Below are 19,082 nucleotides of genomic sequence, written 5' to 3' on the forward strand. Positions count from 1 at the left end.
AAAGTTCGAAGACTTCGAGAGATATCCGCCGTCGGAGCAAGCGTGTACGTTTATCGGTTGAAGCTATTCCGCAACTTTCGCCCCCGGAGTTTCCCGAAATAAACTTCGCTCAGAGCGCGACGTTCGTTTCGTCGACGAACGTGCTACTTTGCATTCAATTTCCTATCTCGCGGGGAAAATAAACGACGAAGTTGACTCGACGTGGTTCCTCTTCTTTTTTCAACGGATGCGAAACCATCCGGCTCTGTTTAAAGAGGAAACAACAGTTTCACGAGGAACACAGACGAACAGAGCGTGGGTGCCGCGATTGAATCGTAGCTCGCTGAATCACGATTAATGTTTTATTGAATGTATAGTTAGAATGTAATATTTACATTGATTCCATTTACCTGGACGAGCGACGACGACGATCGCGTACGCGCCATGCTCGAACGCGACGAATCTTCCGCGACGCACAGTGTGTTATATTAGGTTTGATAAATCAATGGCAGCATAATCTTTAAAAAATAACGATTGATACATTGCCAATAATATATATTTTAAATCCTTTATTTGTTGTATGAACTAAAATTGTAACACGATCGTTTTGCTTCCCAATGAAATCAAATAAATTCATGTAGAAGTACACTGTGCATCGTCCGAAGATTAGGAAAGCGGGCAATAGAGAATACGCTTCCACGTAGCGATACATACGACGTCCTGCTCGAGTCCATGCAGTAACTTACACCCTATGCGTGCACATATAAAGAGCGTACCATTTTAAACTTTCTCGCAAGTATATCCATACTGCTAGCACATTAGAACAAAGTTTCGGATGAGACATATCGAGCATATATAGAATTAACACGTGTTCAAACACCATTGAAAAGTGTCAGAGCACTAAACAGTCAAACATTTTTTCCCTCAATTATCAGTTTATCCTATAATCGATGCTTTTTTCCTTAAACCAAGCGCATGACTTTGTTAACAAAAATTGGTAGTGGCTTTGAAACTCCGAAAGCGCCTCTGGTTGGAAAGAAACCTCGCAGACCGCAGGATACACTTTTTGAATCACGGTTGGTTTTATCCGAAACATTTACTCGAACATCCAGTGGTTTGGTATGTAATCGCGTGGAAAGATTAAACCGGTGCTCTCTGTGTGCCTCACGCGTACGTAACGAATATATATATATATTTATCTGTATATGTATGTATTTATATATGTATAATGCACGTACGAAGAAAACAATTCACTCATCACGCACACTGAAAGATACCGACGAGAGAGAAGCCTTCCCCGAGCCAGCAGTTCCTACTTGCGACGCGAAAGTAGGACAGAAGGAGGAAGGAACTTCCGGTTCGCGCGATCCTCCCAACGGCACACTCTCTCACCTTTCACCGTACAACGTATCTTGGAGTCCTAGATCAATTCCAGAACGGGAGGGTAATCGTTACTCCGAACGCGCCCACGGTTGCTCGAGATAAAGAAATTCCCAGATTACGAGGGCAGACTGGTAGTTTGGGCTGTGAATGTTTCTTTACAATTTCATGATGTAGTTTAATGAGATATTTTTTAGACACTGTGACGAATAATTTTCGAATTGTCATGCACACCGTGTAAAAAAATGACGTTTCAAGAAAAGCTTTAAAGTTTTGGCCTACAATATTAGACCACGCAGAGAGTCCGATTGAAAGTCCGATACCATTGCCAACCCTCTGTATATTACCACAATCGTTCCAGGATCATGCTTCTAGGACTCGAATCATCCAGATAATTTGTAAAAGAATATTATTTTGATCCACCAGACTGCCCCCTAACTCTTTTCAGTACGGTAGCTGCTCGTTTGATCACTCAGAGAACGTCCATCCAAACACAGCGATCATCGTCAGTCACCGCTCCGACAATCCGCCCCGCATATTCGCACCACCTTGTCAGAGTACCGTATTCTCACGTATTCCGCCAGAAGGGTCTCGAAAATACTCAAATTCTTGTGTCGCGAAGAATCGAAGGGGGTTGGAGAACTGATAGGACATCGAGGGAAGGAAACCAAGAGGTATTCGCCGTTAAACAATGTCTTGAGATCGCGATCAAGCCTGATTCCTCTCGAGGAGGGTGCAGGAGTCGCTGTTTCCTCGCGACAGACGCCTGGAGAACACAAAGTCTCTCCTCCGTCGCAAGTAAGGCGTTGATTCGCAATTTCCACGTTTTACATGTTCGCGCACACTCTCGGTCGAAGGGTCCTTGTCAGTATCGTCCTCGTGGGGTCGGTGTTGCGAGTGGAAAGACGAGCCCCGAAGATCCGAGCGATCGCCGGGGTCGTCCTTGCGGAAGAAGATAGACCTGGTTGCGGTGGCGCGGCTAACGGCACGAGCTGCCGTAAGTTCAACGGTGATTCACGTCGGGTAAAGGCTGGTGAAACTCGGTATCCTCCAGCTGACGGTCGCCAAGAGGGACACCAGAAAGTTGCTCGCCAAAATTGCGGGGCTAAGGTTCCTTCTGTCGCCCCCGTGCATCGCCGCCGGTTTCTCCTCTTCTGAAACGAGATTAGAAACTCCAACTTTATACTCGGCGAAAAGAACCCTGCTCTCTGCGGAATAGTCTAGAGCAGTGGTTCTTAACCTTCTCCGCGACACGGTTCGAACGACGTCTTTCTTGCAACGTGATCTTGATAATTTATTAAGACTCGAACGGAAGCACCGCGGTCATCTTCTTAATGCATGTCTGAAGAAAATTTTACGGAAATTAAAAGTAATGCGAAGGTATGTTTGATATAATACAGGGGAACAAAAATATTTAAAAAAAAAACGCAAGAAAGGAGTAAGAGTTAAATATGAATAAAAACTTTCTTATCGATAAGAGGAAATAAATTTATTCACGTGCGACAGTTTGCTTCTTCGATAGAGTTTGATAGAGGGGCGAGGTTTCCCCGATGTTTCTGCATTGAATTGCAATGATTGTTTTGAAAACTATAAAAAATAAGAATTTATCGGATCTGTTGCGACACGGTGGTTAAGAATTACTGATGCAGGTGAGGCCAGACGTCTCTAGAGTAGCAAGGAAAAAGAAGGGAGGCACTCGCAAAGGAGCAGTAAAATGCCCCAGAGGGCAACTACCACGTTTTAAACGAGCTCGACCTGCTCGGACACTGCGAGTCGAAGCACAAGACGCGACACGGTTTGCCTCCTTTCCTCGGTCCTTTGTCTCTCTCTTGCGACATCCAACGATGCAGTCCGATCACGTGCGCGACGATCCCGAAAAGACGCGCGCGTTCGAGAGAGGAGATGCTCGGCTCCGCTTGTCACACCCTTCGCTAGCTCGGATATCTATTAAACCACAGAAATATCACCGGTGGTTCACGAACCCAGAGCTTTTTCCAATCCCCAGCTATACGTCGATCGACACCGCGTGCTAACAAGGAGAGTGACAGCCATTCATTCCATTTTTATTTTAAGGGGTTGTTCTAGCCCAGCATTTTGGAAAAACCAATTTCTTTTTACACATTCCAGGGTCTTTAACAGTAACATACATGGAATGTAAACAGTTCGACGAGTATAGTTCAACGATCGTACCAAAGAATTGCATTTATCGCGATTACGAGTGCTGCACCGTGATAAATCGTCGAAGACACGACTGATATTTAAATAACTATAGAAAATTGCTCGAAGCTGAAATGTATTGAAAAAGATACGCAAGGTAATTAGACGAAACATGGAAATAAACATTAGGGATTAAATTGATTTCGCTCACCCTCGATCACGTGAACCACCACGTATGCTGGTTTTGCGTTGCTCGGCTCGCACGTATAATTTCCGCCGTGCGATGGCTTCGTTTTGTTGACCATTAAAATCGATCCACTCTTCGTCAGCTCGACTTTCACGCCTGGCTCCTCGTCGTAATTGATCATGTGACCCTGACGATACCAGAAGACGTAGAGAGGCGATTCCGCGGCCGCCATCAGTTGACACTCCAGCTGAAGACTCGAGCCCTGCTTCACATGTAAATCAGGCGCTCCCGGTATGATCGAGTACGCCTCCGTGATTTTCAAGCGCACGAAGTTCCGTTGAACCGGATGCGACGTAACCTGAAATTTCGACGCGACTAGTTGCTTTCCCCAGGATTCGGGCTTGATTATCATGTCTGCTCCACGACGTGTAAATTCACGCCGCGGAACCATCTAAGACGAGCGTCTTAATGATCTATCGGAAATACTAGTTCCAAGCGGCGGTGAAATCAATTTTAAACGAATAATAAATGGCGAACGATGCCGTGGCACGAGGATTTACGAACGTGTTTGCGCAATGCGGATATGAACGCTTTCCGACCATTTACTAGGTCATCGGATGATACATAAAAAATTAATGATAATACAACATTACTCCTACATTAACAAATTTATTAATTAATCTGTTTTAAAGATTTTCAGATTTAATTAAGCTTAGTACAAATGCGTTATCTTTTCTTAAAATGGAATCACTTAAGGCTGTTTACTCCGAGTGCTACTTTTTAGTATTGTACATATCCGAAAGCTAATAATGCTAATGATAGCCACGGTGAGCATTACTTTTATCACAACTGATCGGTGACATTTAGTAAGAGGATCGTGACCGAGGTTAACGACCCGTCTTCCTTAACCTTTTGTGCCTTCCCTTATTCATGCGCCTATTACTGTAGCTGACATTTTAGGTGATATTTCTGACCAGATTTGACCGCAGTTTCGAATGAATAATTAAATGACCGCGACTTGATATTTAAAGATATGGCGCGACCACATTCTTCGCGTCGGGTTCAAATCGTGGTTTCGTTCTGTTTTCTGTTATTGTGAACGCAGAAAGATGTTTCATAAAAGTCACGGTAAAATTGCGTCGTAAATTTGGGATACGGTCACGGGTTTACGGCCGAGTGAATGATATGCATGGCGGAATGTTGCACGAGAGTGAAGCACTATCGCGACGTAGAAACGCGTCTTTTATTACACGTAGATTCATCGCTGAGTATACCTGACATTCGTATATACCCGCGTCCTGCGGAGTAACAGCTCGTATCTGAAGTGCCCAATCAGTGCTCGAATGCATTACGACAAATCGATTGTCGATCGAGTGGGTACTGGTGCCGACAGTTAATAACCGTCTGTCCCTCCGCTTCACCCATGTAATCTGTAACAAGAGACAGATGAGAGTCACCGTGGAATGTACTCACATTTATTTGCTGTTCGGTTTGGCTATCGATCATTCAACAAAGGATAAAATAAAATTCGTGCGAAGGGTCGAGTTTGTTGAAAAGAAAAAAAAAAGTAGAATTAGACGTACCGGTGGCCAAGAGGTGTGGCAGAATAATTTGGTGGTGTAAACGACTCATGGTAGGATAGGTGTTAAAACCATTTGGGCCACTTACGGTAACAATGTATAGGAAACAGCGTGAATCATATCAGGCAATGAGAGCAGGATAGTAAGCTGCGCTTGCGTCCAATATCAATTACGGTGGACATTAGCGTACCCTAATTTCGAGGCAATTTTCATTCGTGACCGTACTGACCGCGAAACTTTACTCAATTTGTCTGGCATCCGTCGCTGCGCCACCGTCTATTCTCAGAGTTCCTAAAATTATCCTCTACCCATTCGATATAGATTGACAAATTCGGGAAGCGACGTACCTATTCGGGGAAATCCAATTTTCCTTGATGGATTAGGGATGACCAACCACTAAAAATCCTGTACTTATTTGAAGCAAATAAAAATTATGTTGTATCCATAGTAAAAACGTAAAAAGGGCACCCTCTAAGCCTTTAAGAGATGTTTATTAATTTCTTGCGTTTCCTGACACAGCGCATGCCACGGCATCAGTTGTTCGTTACACGAACGCACGGATTATGGAAAAATAAAGCAAATTGACTTTCAGATTTCACGGGCATGCGAGTCGAGCATGGCTCGTGCTTAACTCGCGGAAGTCCGCGTACATGTTGGAGTACATGTTGGAGCCACTCGTCGTAAAGCGGGGAAGCAACGACGAGTTTCCTGTGAAACAGATGCGACTCGGCTGTAAATACGTTGGTACACGTATCAAAAGTATCGTGCCCGGTTTGGAAACTCGCGACGCGCTTTGGATTTGCTGAACCTGCCACGCCTCGGTGACCTCTATTAATTCCGTCGAACAGACGACGCCATTCGCTCAAATTTTTGTTCTTCACTGTGAAATACGATGGAGCGATCTAATTACTATTTTAGGTTCGCACCTATTTTCAATCTATTTCTATTAATACGCTTGTAATCATTAATAATTAATAGTTTGATGAAAGCATCGAGGCTATTTTATTCAACATTTCGCTTTAAATCATTGTAATCATTGTAAACCCTGTATTTTTAACCTATTCGAGCTGCCATTTTCTGGGATCAAACATTGAGTAAGTCTCACGGTTTGTGATTCGCGATTCGTGTTTGTACTTCAACTAGCTGACTCCCTCGTCTACCTCAAGACGTTCGAAAACTGGATAATCGGCGTTCGAATCAGTATTAGATGCGATCGCTATCAATCAATCTATCCGTGGCTCGAAGACCGCCTACGATGACCCGGTTTAATGCTTATCCCAGTCTAATCGCAGTAATTACTGCGATTCCATCTAATTCGTCCGAAGGAAACCAGTTTCCAGGGATATGACACTCCAGAAACCACCGACCATCGTAATCCTGGGCGTTTCCTGTAATCCTGAATTCCACCTGAAAAGGACCTATCTTCTCGTGCCGGCATACCATCTAATATTTCAAGCGAGTACACGCGTGTCTGTGTGTTTATCAGCCCCGTCGCTGCAGACACCAGACCGCTACGAGTTGCAGGAAACTTCAGTTTCCCTCGATCAGCGAGAAGTTATGCGAACTTTGCTCGTGTCTTTCTGAATACATCGGACACGAAGTTGAAAAGGCAAAGACGAACTCTCGACTTCTAGCCTCGTCGTCGTTTCAATCGACGTGGTAGCCAAGCGAATTAGGTGCTGGCTCGTTTACAACCTTCGCTTGGTCCACTTGATACGTAAACCATAGTTAACGTTGCAAAAAGCTACTGGATACGACCGAGATAAAAATGACAAATTGAGACGATCCACCGACGAAGTCTCTTTTCCTGTAATTCAGTTTTCTCTTTTCAATTTTCAATTACTTTATCCCCTCTGCGTATGTTCCTTTACCAAGAGTGGAACTTCGCTAACCAGCGAATGAAACGCGACGGTCCCTGGTCTGTGTCCCAATTAAACGTAATGCATCGCCCGACGAGATCGTGGCTGATATTCGGATCTATTAAAGCCCTCGGCGATATGCAAATCACGTACGACGCTAAAATGTCGACTTCATTACGCGACCCCTAATTTCCTTTGACATTGTTTCAACCATCGGTCTTCTTAGACGCGAATCGAGCAACCGATGTTCCGAGAATTCCCAAGGGAAGCTATTAAAGCGCGCGCTGGCAAGAAACTCTTTGTACTACGCGAAGCTACCTGTATGTACAACGCCGAACCGTGGAGGCGTACGTGCAACGAACGCAGATGTAGATCTACACCCGAACCCTTTCGAGGGGAGGAATGGCGCCACCAACACTGGTGAAAGCTTAATTGGAAACGGCTATCCGCAGCATCCTTCTCCAGCCTCGCCCCTCCGATCTTCCACCCTCCATTCTTACTCTCGCAAATGGGAATTGCCATGAACCCGTAGAGGATGTCTCCTCCGCGATCAGGGGATAACGTTATGGTCGCCGTTTCATATCTTGGCTGGATCTTAACAAACTAGTTCGGAGAGCTAAGAGCCCGTTCGACGGGGCCATTATATCCTGGTGGAACGTCGCTGAAATTTCGCTCCAACTGAATTATATACTTCCTTATTATGCAAATACTCGTTGCGCCGGAATAGATCATTTTGCGACCTGGAATGCTGCACGGTGAAAGCACCGATCGTGGACGCCTTTGTGGCTTTTTCCTCCGTAGGAACTATATTTCCTCCTTGTTGGATTACGTTCACTTATCGAATGCTACCCGGAATATTCAGCTTGACATCGTTATTTAAATAGAAATCGTTGTACGAGAGAATGAAACTCGATACTTAATTACTCACATTTTACGATTCCACTTTATTGAATTCGCTCTGTATATAAATTCGCCCAGAAAAATAACAAATTTTTTTCCTAAAAAAATTTCGTTTGCTCGTTCTGTAGGGTTTTTGCTAGAGAGAAATCGTCGTACCGTTCCATCTATATCTAGTCAACTTTTATACATTTCAATTTGAATCTAAATTTAAATTGAAACTATATTGTCGCTTCTGTGAAGTCTAATAATGGAAACAATGGTTCCCGTTTCTGTTATATTACTATACTATATTTGTTGAATAATCAATGAATCGTAAGAATTTATTTTGAAGCTCGTTTTAAATGCCGATAGTGTTTCCCAATTAAAAATTTAACGATTTCGCGTTGAACAGGTCCGCAAATACTTGAATATAGTTCGCGGTTCAAGCGTAAAATAAAATCGCCATCCAATTACGCTGAAACAATTACTATCGTCGCCCGATGCGCGCTTCACATAATTTGCCCGGGAACATCGAAAGTTCAGCCGGTTATCAGGGGAATGGTTTCAAAAGTATTCCGGTAACGAGGAAAGTTTTCTCGCCTGCCGTTGAGAAATCGCGCACACACACGAACGTCCTGCGCAGTCCCGTGTATTACGATCATCGTAATTTCGGAGAAGCAAATCCTCCTCAAAGGGTTAAGGACGAACTAGAACAGGGGCGTAAGCCTGCCAGGATATTACGGCTATGCACTGCTCAGTTGCCTCGCATCGTCGTCAAACGACGAGTCTTTCGATTATTCAGAACTCCTCCGTTTCGGATTTCTATGTATACACGAAACCGACGAAACTGTTGCAAAACTTGCAACGACAGACCGGGACAGGCATCGATCTAAGAGATTATACCTAGGAGATTGCTTTTTCGTTTCAGCATTCGTTCCCCAGATAGCTTACGTTCCGGCTTAAAATCGACGTGTACATTGTCGTCCACGAATCGACGCTCGTCGTGCTTGGAATCTGGATATTTTTATAGAGATACAATTTTCTAAAATTATTAGCAATCGTATAAATTTTAGGGATAATGTGATGTACACAGAACTGGAAATGGAAAATCCTCGTATTCTTGTACCAATCGAATGAATGTGAAATAATATCCTACAGGTACATTCGTTATCTGCTGTTTCGACAAAATTTCGTCCATCTCTGGTCGCGATATATTCGTTATTTCCAGTGGTAGGAAAAAGACAGAGCCGAGGTGAAGGCAGGTGATTACAGAACGCGCCCTTAGGCGGCTCTCGTCCCATGGAGACTTTAATTTCCCAAAGCTGCTTATTGTGTACAAAGTTTAATGAGGTCAGCTTGATAAGTATTTGCTGAAGACTAATCCTGCGCACTGGTCTTCGCGAAACAGCGGTGGTTGGGAGAGAATACTGCACTCCAAGAACCCGTTTATTTATTCCTCAAAGTTTTCCGAGCTCATTTTATTACCTTGTACTTCTTCCTCCTTTCGCAAATTTACAGCTCGAGATTCCCCTCGCGTCTGTAACTACGTTGGCAAGAAATTCATCCCGGGTTATGATTACTAACAAGGGAAACGACACGACTAGAACATTTTTGAACATTCGAAGTGTATAGTTCAAGCGATGCTAGTTAAGTAATTACTTTTGTTTCAATAATGAAATGGTTTCTGGGGAGAAAGCTCCCGAAACAATTTATGCGCACATTTTTCGCCTTCGTGCTCGCCACGAGTGCACGGAATTCGCAGTGTAACAATCACAAATTAATCACGATGTAATCACTGCCTAGCTCTGGTCCGCAGGCACGTTGGCATAATCGTTTCCCGCGTTTAATCGTTTAATTGCCGGGAAAAGAGGTGAGAAACGCCTTACGAGATAATGCTCGTGTACTACAAGACTGGCTGGAGTGTGTATCTTTTATCTAACGATGGCGCAGTCGGGATTACGCTGACAGCGTAAAATGCGAAGGTGCCGTAACGGCAGGTGACAGTTATGATCTTTACTGCACATGGTTCAGCACTTAACGCGTGATTTACCTTCATTGACGTTGTGTCGACCCCTCGTTTCGCGGTTTTCCCGTAAATCGGTGGCATTAACCGTGCACAATGAATAGGCAACGACAGATTTATGGCGCGATAAAAGTTGCTTTTGCATCCAACTCGCAGAAAGTTACATTTAGTCACGGTGACTTGTAATCGATTCTGATGCATCCATTTTCGACAACGTATACGTTTCCCGCGTCGAATAACCTTCGAACACGTTGTTAAAACTCGCGTGTCGTTTAACATTTTGCAGATGTAATTCAACGTTTAAAACGTGACGTGGAATACGCCCCATCGATTTTCACCCGATACAAAACAGAAGCTCATCGTGTACAAACATAATAATGTTCAATGTTTTCGCGCGACGCATTAAGCCGTGCTCGCGCAACGAATGGTGTGTACAAACTAGAAGCATACACACTGCATGCGAAATTTGTGTACACGATGTCGAGAGTCGTATCGACGAATCAAGCTTTACATTCGGATTGCAGCGCGATATCGGATGGCTTGGTGACGTCCTATTATATTTAAAGCTGCTCAATCTCGAAACATTGAAACGAAAGAACGAATGATTGAGAATACCAACGTTCTAATACTGTAAAAATTCTATGAATCGACTTGGCGAAGGAAAGGAACGGGTATCCTCGATAGCATTTCAATGAAAACCAACTTCGTTTCGGCGATTTAATGAATGGCCTTTATTTCATTATAGTTTTTAACTGTTGTTACAGAAAGCAACGCAGCGCTGGCGTGGTAATTCGGAAAAAGATACCTGCAAAGTTTGCGGGATAACGAATTAAGCACAGGCCGTGGAGTTCCCGTGTGCTCTCTCAAACGCGAATAGTAGTTCCCTGGAACAACATTAATCAACGTTACTTTGACCGGAACCCACTTAAGGCGCCTGTTCCTGGAAATTCCCTCCGGAAATCCGGCCATGGATTTCCCGTGATCGAGCAAATTATTTCCTTCCCGTAAACCTCGAAATGTTGTGCTATATCCGACGTATGGATAGGGATTCCTTATCCGCCCTGATAACATTACGAGGTGGACCCTTTCACATTTTTCATTCTCGTCGCGTTTATAATAATAATAATTCGATTATGAGCTCAAATATGTTTGTCTGAAAATAGTAATACACCAAGAGAAACGAACCATTGTTGATTCACTTGCAATTCCTTACTTGCGCAGTATGTCGAATATTCAAGGAATAGTACGACGAAAAATTTTAAAATAACCAAGTACATGTCTATAAACATCGCTGTTTAAAATTTCAGTAAAATCTCAGCTAAATACTTCGAGTCGATAACCTTCTTGGAATTTCAAGATATTTATACGGCGTCGCACGTCAGCGATTGACACGTACATACGCAAACAAGGAGTTCGCAACCGTCAACTTTCTATTGAGGAAAAATTTTGTTCGTCGCTCTTTCCGTGACCTGGCCACGCAAAGTTTCCTCGGTCGACCCGTGCCGCACAGGTTTACGGTTCGCTGCTTGTCGGGAATCGACTTTCGGAATTGTATTTCACAGACAATCCGACGTTTCCACTCTCCTTTTTCGATCCTGCTCCTTTATTTCTACCGCGAGTTGTCAGCAATTTCGACAAACTTATATTGCTCTATCTCTACCCCTAAATTTCGTTTACTAGCTAGGCCTCGTACACACAGGGTGCGATCAAGTTGTCGCAGACTTTGAAGACACTGTGACTCTAGTAACTAGAATTGAAGAAACTTTCGTGCACTTGGAACGATACATTTTTTAATGGCTCTGGATTTTTTTCGAAATTGATATCTCGTCGACCAAAGTACGCTCAAGTTTTCCTTTCTCCTCGATGTTCCTCCTCCGTTCTTTTAACCTCTTCCGTGACCTCGTTCGACCGCTTAGTCTCCTAAGGCAACACCCCTTGTTTCTCTGTCTCCGGCCCGTACACAAGACATAGATGAATTCATCTTTTATTCATGCACCCCGCCAGTGTAGAACCTACCGACGGTATACTTGCTCCCCGACGATGGACAGAGAGCGTTTTACATAAGTGCCCGTAGGTTCTCCGGGTTTCTTCCTACTTTTCACGGTGAGAGTTCCTGGAATTCGTAATGCATAATACGACACCCAATAATGCGGTGCCGTGATCGAAACGAGGCGGCGAGATCAACGTTGAATCCCTTGTCTTATATTCACAGGCCCTACGGTTTTCATCTGATTCTACTTACGGTGAATGCACCTGATGCGGTCATCGACACTTCCAATTCATTTCATTAATTATCAACGACATTCGAATGCTGTGAACGTGTTCGAAGCGATCGATAGTCGAGAATCGTGTCAATAATTGGGATGTTTGCATCGTTTTCAGACGTAGACACCGTCTGTAGGAGGTTGCACCGTGCAAACAAAGTGCTCGAAAGCGGATCAACGAAACGAAAGAATCGGAGGAGAATGGAGAGCGCGCCGCATCGCACGGTACTCAAAACAGCATTCTTCTAATTGGCTTTCGTCCCTCGCACGATTTCGCGAAAAAGTTTCGTCGATACAGATCGAGAAAGAAGATGCATGCTGTTCGTAAGCAGATTATGTTACTCGGGTTTTTCCCCCTCGCGGGACTCTGGTGAAGTAAAGAATTCATAGACAGTAAGTAGATTTTCTCGGAAATTCTCATAAATAACATGCTTTCCAATACGTATTCCGAACTTTGCGTCTTTGAACGGTAGCGGGAAGCATCCGTGCAACAAAAATATTCGCTGGTTTCTTTTGGGTTTTTCGTTCGAGTACTTGGAAATCCTTCGGCAAAGAAGAGAAGCCGTAGAAGGATTCCTTGATCTTTGGTGGAAAGGACTTAAATTAAAATTACATCCTTCTCGGAAGAAGCAAATGAATATTATAATAACGTAACAAATTATGTAACGTAGATAACATGATCAAAAAGAATGCTTACATTTTAAATTTACAAACTGAAAGAGTAATGAACGAAAAGTACACATCAAGATTCGTAAATTGTTCAACATTGACAGTCTAAAGTAAGAAGCTTATAGCACGATCGTAATTAATCCTGTTCATACGTAACTGTAAGCCGCTGTGAATCAAAGTTTTTCCCAAGTGGAATGTGTCAGTGACGGACAGAAATAGTATTTCGAGCGCGACGGGCACCGAATTGTTCATCGGTTAAGTGAATAATCGTCGCTCTTAAATTACCCGCTAATGACGAAGAACTCTATTCGTAACTTTCACGATTGGCTATTGTTAACTCGTACCATTCGACTCGATATCATGCTTATCCTACAATGAACGAAGTTCAATACCATGAAACGTAGTCTAAGATTAATTTTCTTACCGCGGATTCTTAGGGCATTGAAAATTTACGACCATTAATACTCTATTCACTGTGAAATTCCAACTCTTATTTAACGAGCAATGAATAAAGAACCGATTACCTTCCGTTCTTTTTAAAGATAGTATCCGGATGAGAAGCTTATCCATCTCTGGTAGAATTGTTCTCGCCAAGGGAAAACATGCGCTGCTGAGCTTCCGTTACCGGGAAGACTTAAAGCTTTGGAAACGGAGAAACGTTGGAGCATAAGACCGTTTGACCAAAGAATTACCAGCCCCATCCGACAAGAATGTATCCCCCCTCCCCCCTACGAAAAGCATATCAAGTATTCCATCCCAATACATATATATCCGGGAAATGAAAATTCCTCGAAAATCCTTTCGACCTGATCCGTTCTATAAAGAAATCGTTCGTCGGTTGCGATGCCGAGCGGAATTCGATTCCGACATCTGGCTTTCGACGCCACCGGTATCGAACGAGACGGCCCAGCTTCCCGACGCTCTGTATACACAACCCGGATTTTCTGTCATTCCTTTTCTTCGACCCGTTTTTTTTCCTCTCTTTGGGAAACTTGAACAGAGCACCTGCTACGATATCGGTTTAACGCCGAAACCCCGTAAAATATTCTGAAATATTCTACCGTGTCGCGGATACGAGACCGAAAAAACGAGAGAAACCGCCGAGACAGAACGTGAAGAAAAAGTGAAGTCGAGCCGCTACTTGGTAGACAATGCGAGAATCAAAATTCAAAGCAATCTAAAATACCACGGTCGATTATTGTCAGCCTGTTACGGAGACATTTGCTACAGCATAAACACGTGAAAAAATAATGTTGTTAGGACTCAACTTTTCAAGAACAAAAGTACCAAAATATATATTATCTATTCATCACCTGGACAGATCTGTCTGCAAAAGACTCGAGAAAAGCACCGAATACTTTTTCAGCATTCCAAAACACACGACCGTGTTTCATGGATCGCAAGAATTTCGCAAACGTTCCGCTGAAGGAGAAATATAAGGACCCGAGAAAGAACGAGATAGAAAGGATAGCGCGAGGCCAAGAGAAAGGGGTGGACGATTTGTCTAAAAGTTCAGGAGGGTAGGAGGAAAATTAGCGAGAGCTGTGGCCGAGCTATTTGTTATCGAGGTGGCAATAATGCTTCCACAGTCTCAAGCTCCCGCTTGCAGGAATTCAGCCCTGGTGATAATTAAACTTAATAGCGTTACGCTACCAGCGAAAAATTCGACGACTAAGAGCTGCATTTTGTGCAGTAAAGGACCACGAAGGACCTCCATTCAGGATAACCGTTTCTTCAAATTCCATTTATTTCATTCGATAAGAATAGTACACAGTCGTCTTCTAATTTATGGAAAGTAAATCCTCGACAAGCTCCACTTTACTAACCGTTCATGATATTAGCGTCATCCAACACTGCCTGTGACAGTGAACGTGTTCAACTAATCATTAAAGTAATTCAAAGAAGACTCTCGTCTGAGGAAGTTAGAGGATACCAGAATTTGGAACGACAGTGCATTATCTGGCCGCGAAATTTCGCTCTGTCCGTGGAAAATTTGGAAACGTGTGCGATTCGCCCGCAGCGTCTCTCCGCGTGACATCGAATAACGGATCGCACATGCACCCGTTCCCTAGCACCATGTGCACCCATACGACCGCCCGAAACGAACAAGTTCCGCAGTGAAATACACCGCGCCGCGAACCGCGACATTTTTCGCAATTCGCCAGGATAATATTAACATGCGCCAAATGTTCAGCAGCTACCGTGGCCGCGGAGCCAAATCCTCCCTGCATTCATTCATCTTGGGCGAATTGCGTAGGACTACCGCGGACGTCGTCGGTTATTTCTATTTCTAGGCAGTGTCTAAAGTTTCCGTCGAATAAAGAATAATCAAGCCAGCTGGTCATAGTTTGCTACCAGCGTTAACAGACACGGTCTGGTACCATGGCGGCGTTTACGTTCGAAATTGATACTCTTGTATCGATATATTCTAGGGGTGTTTTAGAATGCGCACATACCAGTGAAACTTCTGCAATTTCAGAAGAATGCTGTTCTGTATTTCAATTAATTCCTTACGCGAATTTCGTTCTCATCGAGAAATTTACTCTTGCATTTTTTCAAATTCGTCTGCTTCTCGTCGATGTATTAAGCGGGCATTCCAATTAATTGGAATTCGTTGCGCGTTTGGTTGCGACTCGATCGCGGCAGCGCCAGGCTCTCGCGAAAATTGAATTTATAACGCGAAAGGAACAATTTCGAGAATAGATTGAAAGTTTCAAAGGCAATCAACTTAGAGGTACCCCAGCGTGTGTATTACGGCAATCTATCGAACAACACCAGACGAAACTTTGCTTTGGCTGGTGCTTCCCTTTGATGTTTGTTTTTCCCAAGTTTGTTCCACGGGAACAGTTCGTTTTGGAAAAGCAAGCGGTTGCACGCGTTTTATTTTTATCCGGTTCTTTTTTTAGAACGCTTTCGGGCAAGCAGTGTTACGTGCTCCGCAAACTTTCTAACTGCCAAGACGGAAGGAACACTTGTCCAGAATTACGACCAGCGTTTTCTTAACGAATAAAGGAACTTTAACACCGAAAACTGGAGGCCGAAGTATCCTCGACGAACACTTCACGAGCATTTCCGTGGCTTGCGTTCGTTTCGAGCGATCGTTAAATACGTCGAGGTTTCCTCAATTTTTTAAGATTCGAGGGACAATGGGTGTCATCTAACCATGAAACCCCTTTCTCTTCGCTGACTCGTGTGTGCCGTCTGGCAAACGGAAATTAAATGAAAATCGCTCGTCCCGCTGCTCTGACGGGAAATGAAAATTGAACGGTCGCGAATAGGGGGGAGAGAAACGCGATGGCATATGGAATACCGATACATACCGGGTGAACGACGTTACCTGATCGACTCAAGTATTTCCTGCTACCACTGCACCGACTAAAATTATTTTCAGTTTAACGATAAATGACTCGTTCAGGTATATTCGTCGTAATTAATTTCTAGACACTGCTGTATTAATATGAAACTAGTAAACTTTTTAATTAGAGATGACGAATGTAAAAATAAGTTACCGAAAACTAGACGCCGAATAGAACCCAACCAAATTATATTAATTATATAATTATATTTTGATATTTTGATGAAAAAAGTTGCTGCAGTTGGGTCCAAAAAAAAAAGCTTTTATTAGACCAGTAGAAGCAGAGAAAATTAAGATGATCGAGTTTTGTCGTTCGCACGGTATAGGAAAAAGAAGGCGGAGCGACGCGCTGATGAAAACAGCGAATAGCGGAACGCATACGGAAGAGCCTCGGGATTCACTATCACCTCGATTTCTGCGAAAAAAATGTAGTTTTCGCTTGTCGATTTTCCAACTTGATGGTATTATTGGTTATATTATTACATCCGAATCGCGCGTTGCATTATTTCCATCGCTCTCTGGATTTCGTTGAAACCGTATAGCAGCCTCGATACCTGGGCTTGCCGTTATTTTCATTTTCCTCGTCTCGATTTTATTTTTTCCCATCGTATAGAGCTCCGCAAAGTATTCGGGAATCGATTCTGCCGTCAAAATAATCCCCGGGATAGAAAAAGCAACGCGACTCGCGAACGTGTTTTCGCGGGCGAAAAAAATAATTTGTGAATGTATAAACGCCAGCGGTCTCGCATATCTGCGCGAAAACTAATTTCAAACCAGTTGCCGCGTCGCGCCCCAAACAAGCGGCGTATCTTAAAAATGCATTTTCCAGCCGAATCGTTCGCGAGCGAGCTCGTACCACGTGAGCCACCGCCCTAAACTTTTATTTCCCCAGTTTATAAATGTTACGTTACTCGTAAAAACTTTATTTTACGGCCAGCCAGGAATTCATAGTTATTTTTTTTTTTTATATATAAAGTTCAGAAGGAAGACAAGGTTCAGAAAAGGAATGGAAACACTGATGCGAAGAACACTTACGGTTCCAGCGACAGGATCGGTGATTTTGCATGGTAAATTGGCTGTACTTCCGCTTTGGGCGAGGACTTCCTTGATAGGACCCTCGATGACATCTTCAATTTTATCTTCGGAACCCGTTGACGGCAACAACTCGTTACTGGCGCCTAATGATCGCTGATGCTCCGCCTGGCTTCCTGGAAAAGAAAATTCAAAAGCATGTATGCAAAGCATAGATGATACTTCTATGATCTCGTTAGATGTTTCGTCAACTTGAAGATTAACGACTATAGCGGAACAAGTATCATGGTTACCGAGCTACGACTACGAGTCCGAGTTTATTAGCGAGTATGAAACAGTGATCTTAATGCAGTCTCTCGCTGCGTGGCTTTCGAAAATTTGCAAAATTGAAAAAAAAAAAACATTCATCATCACTCATGGCCCTCCCGAGCGTTAAATTTATTATAACCAGACTGTGAAATTTTATGCATCTACGACGTACGAGTATACGAGATACAGATGCAAATATTGATATCGCGTTGTCGTATCGATGCATTAAAATATTCATCTGCAATCGTACGAGCTTTAGGCGGTAATAGCAGGCTTCGAAGCCACGAAAGCTGGCGGCTTTAAGGTCTGAGCGAAACTACGATCGAAGATTAAGAACGATTTTCGTGGTACCTGACGGAGCGAGGGGCCACGATAGCGTCGGAGGCCGAAAACAGTGGGTCGGAGAGAGGAATTCTCTCCTACCACGAGATTAATGCAACCCCCGTTCCAACTATAACGCATAACCCGGGTGTAGCCGTAAGTGGCTTAAATGAATAACTTAGTCAGGACAATTACGCGGCTTTGGCCCGCGTTCGCAGCAGCTAGCCCGTTACAAATCTACTGGGGCTCCGTGGGAATTCACTTCGAAAACACTTAAACATCCTAAGCGTTTTCCAGGTATCATTCGCAGCGTCGATTGCTCGCCGACGTTATATCGGTTGTACTTGCGGTTACGTGATATGCGCATATTTTTCCCTGGAAATGCGAGCCGGGATCGGTTCCGTGGAACGGCATTCGATTGGATGTTACGGAGAGGTACTGAAAATGATCGACGACATCCGTTCTTACATAACGGTCTTTAAATTGGGTTAAGAGAGGTTGAAGACGTCGCATTGTCTCCATTTTTTATCATTTTAACGTTAGAATGTATCCATTTGGACTTAAGCTGTTGACTTTACTACTTTTTAGATATTGGTTGTTGGACTGCAGTTTTTAATTAAGATTTTAAGCGAAACTAATTCCTAAACCAGCGATTCTTAACGTCCGTGAAGTCGACTACAATCCACCAATTAAGCCGTCCATTCTGAACGCGTGCTAAGTTCATTTATCCTTGTTTCGAGGCATGAAAGGTTTTGCAATTTCAGTCGACTGGAAGATGTTCCTAGGCGCTAATTTGCTCGTTGTGCGCTATTAGTGTTCGAAAACAAGTGAATTTATAAGCGATTAAAGAGCGTAGACTGCTTCGAGAAAAATATGATTTGAAGTCTTCGCGACCCTTGCAGTAAGCAAATATTTGAAGAACCCTTTGCGTATCGTCGATCCCAGAACGTTACACTTTTCAAAACACGGATGATCCCGGCCAGTCAATCTCGATGACATTAAAATGCAATAAGTTGCTCCCCATGCGAAGTTCGCTCGCTACGTAATAAGATTCCCGCGGATGCGTACTCGAGCCTAGGTGTCGCGTA

General features: G+C 43.6%; 1 protein-coding gene across 5 annotated transcripts in view; it reads right to left on the reverse strand.

The window, feature by feature from the left end:
* Nucleotides 1-333: 333 nt before the first annotated feature.
* The window catches only part of LOC128873725 (neural cell adhesion molecule 2-like), a 62,446-nt gene continuing 43,697 nt past the window's right edge, over nt 334-19,082 (reverse strand). For all 5 annotated transcript variants that reach the window (XM_054117498.1, XM_054117497.1, XM_054117496.1 and 2 more), the window contains 4 exons: nt 17,368-17,540; nt 4,978-5,133; nt 3,728-4,061; nt 334-2,513 (listed from right to left, as the gene is read on the reverse strand). In XM_054117498.1, the coding sequence (XP_053973473.1) occupies nt 2,374-2,513; nt 3,728-4,061; nt 4,978-5,133; nt 17,368-17,540 (803 nt within the window). In that variant the 3' untranslated portion in view covers nt 334-2,373. The remainder of the gene's footprint in view (nt 2,514-3,727; nt 4,062-4,977; nt 5,134-17,367; nt 17,541-19,082) is intronic.

Source organism: Hylaeus volcanicus, chromosome 3 (genome assembly GCF_026283585.1).
Source record: "Hylaeus volcanicus isolate JK05 chromosome 3, UHH_iyHylVolc1.0_haploid, whole genome shotgun sequence".
Lineage (NCBI taxonomy): Eukaryota > Metazoa > Arthropoda > Insecta > Hymenoptera > Colletidae > Hylaeus > Hylaeus volcanicus.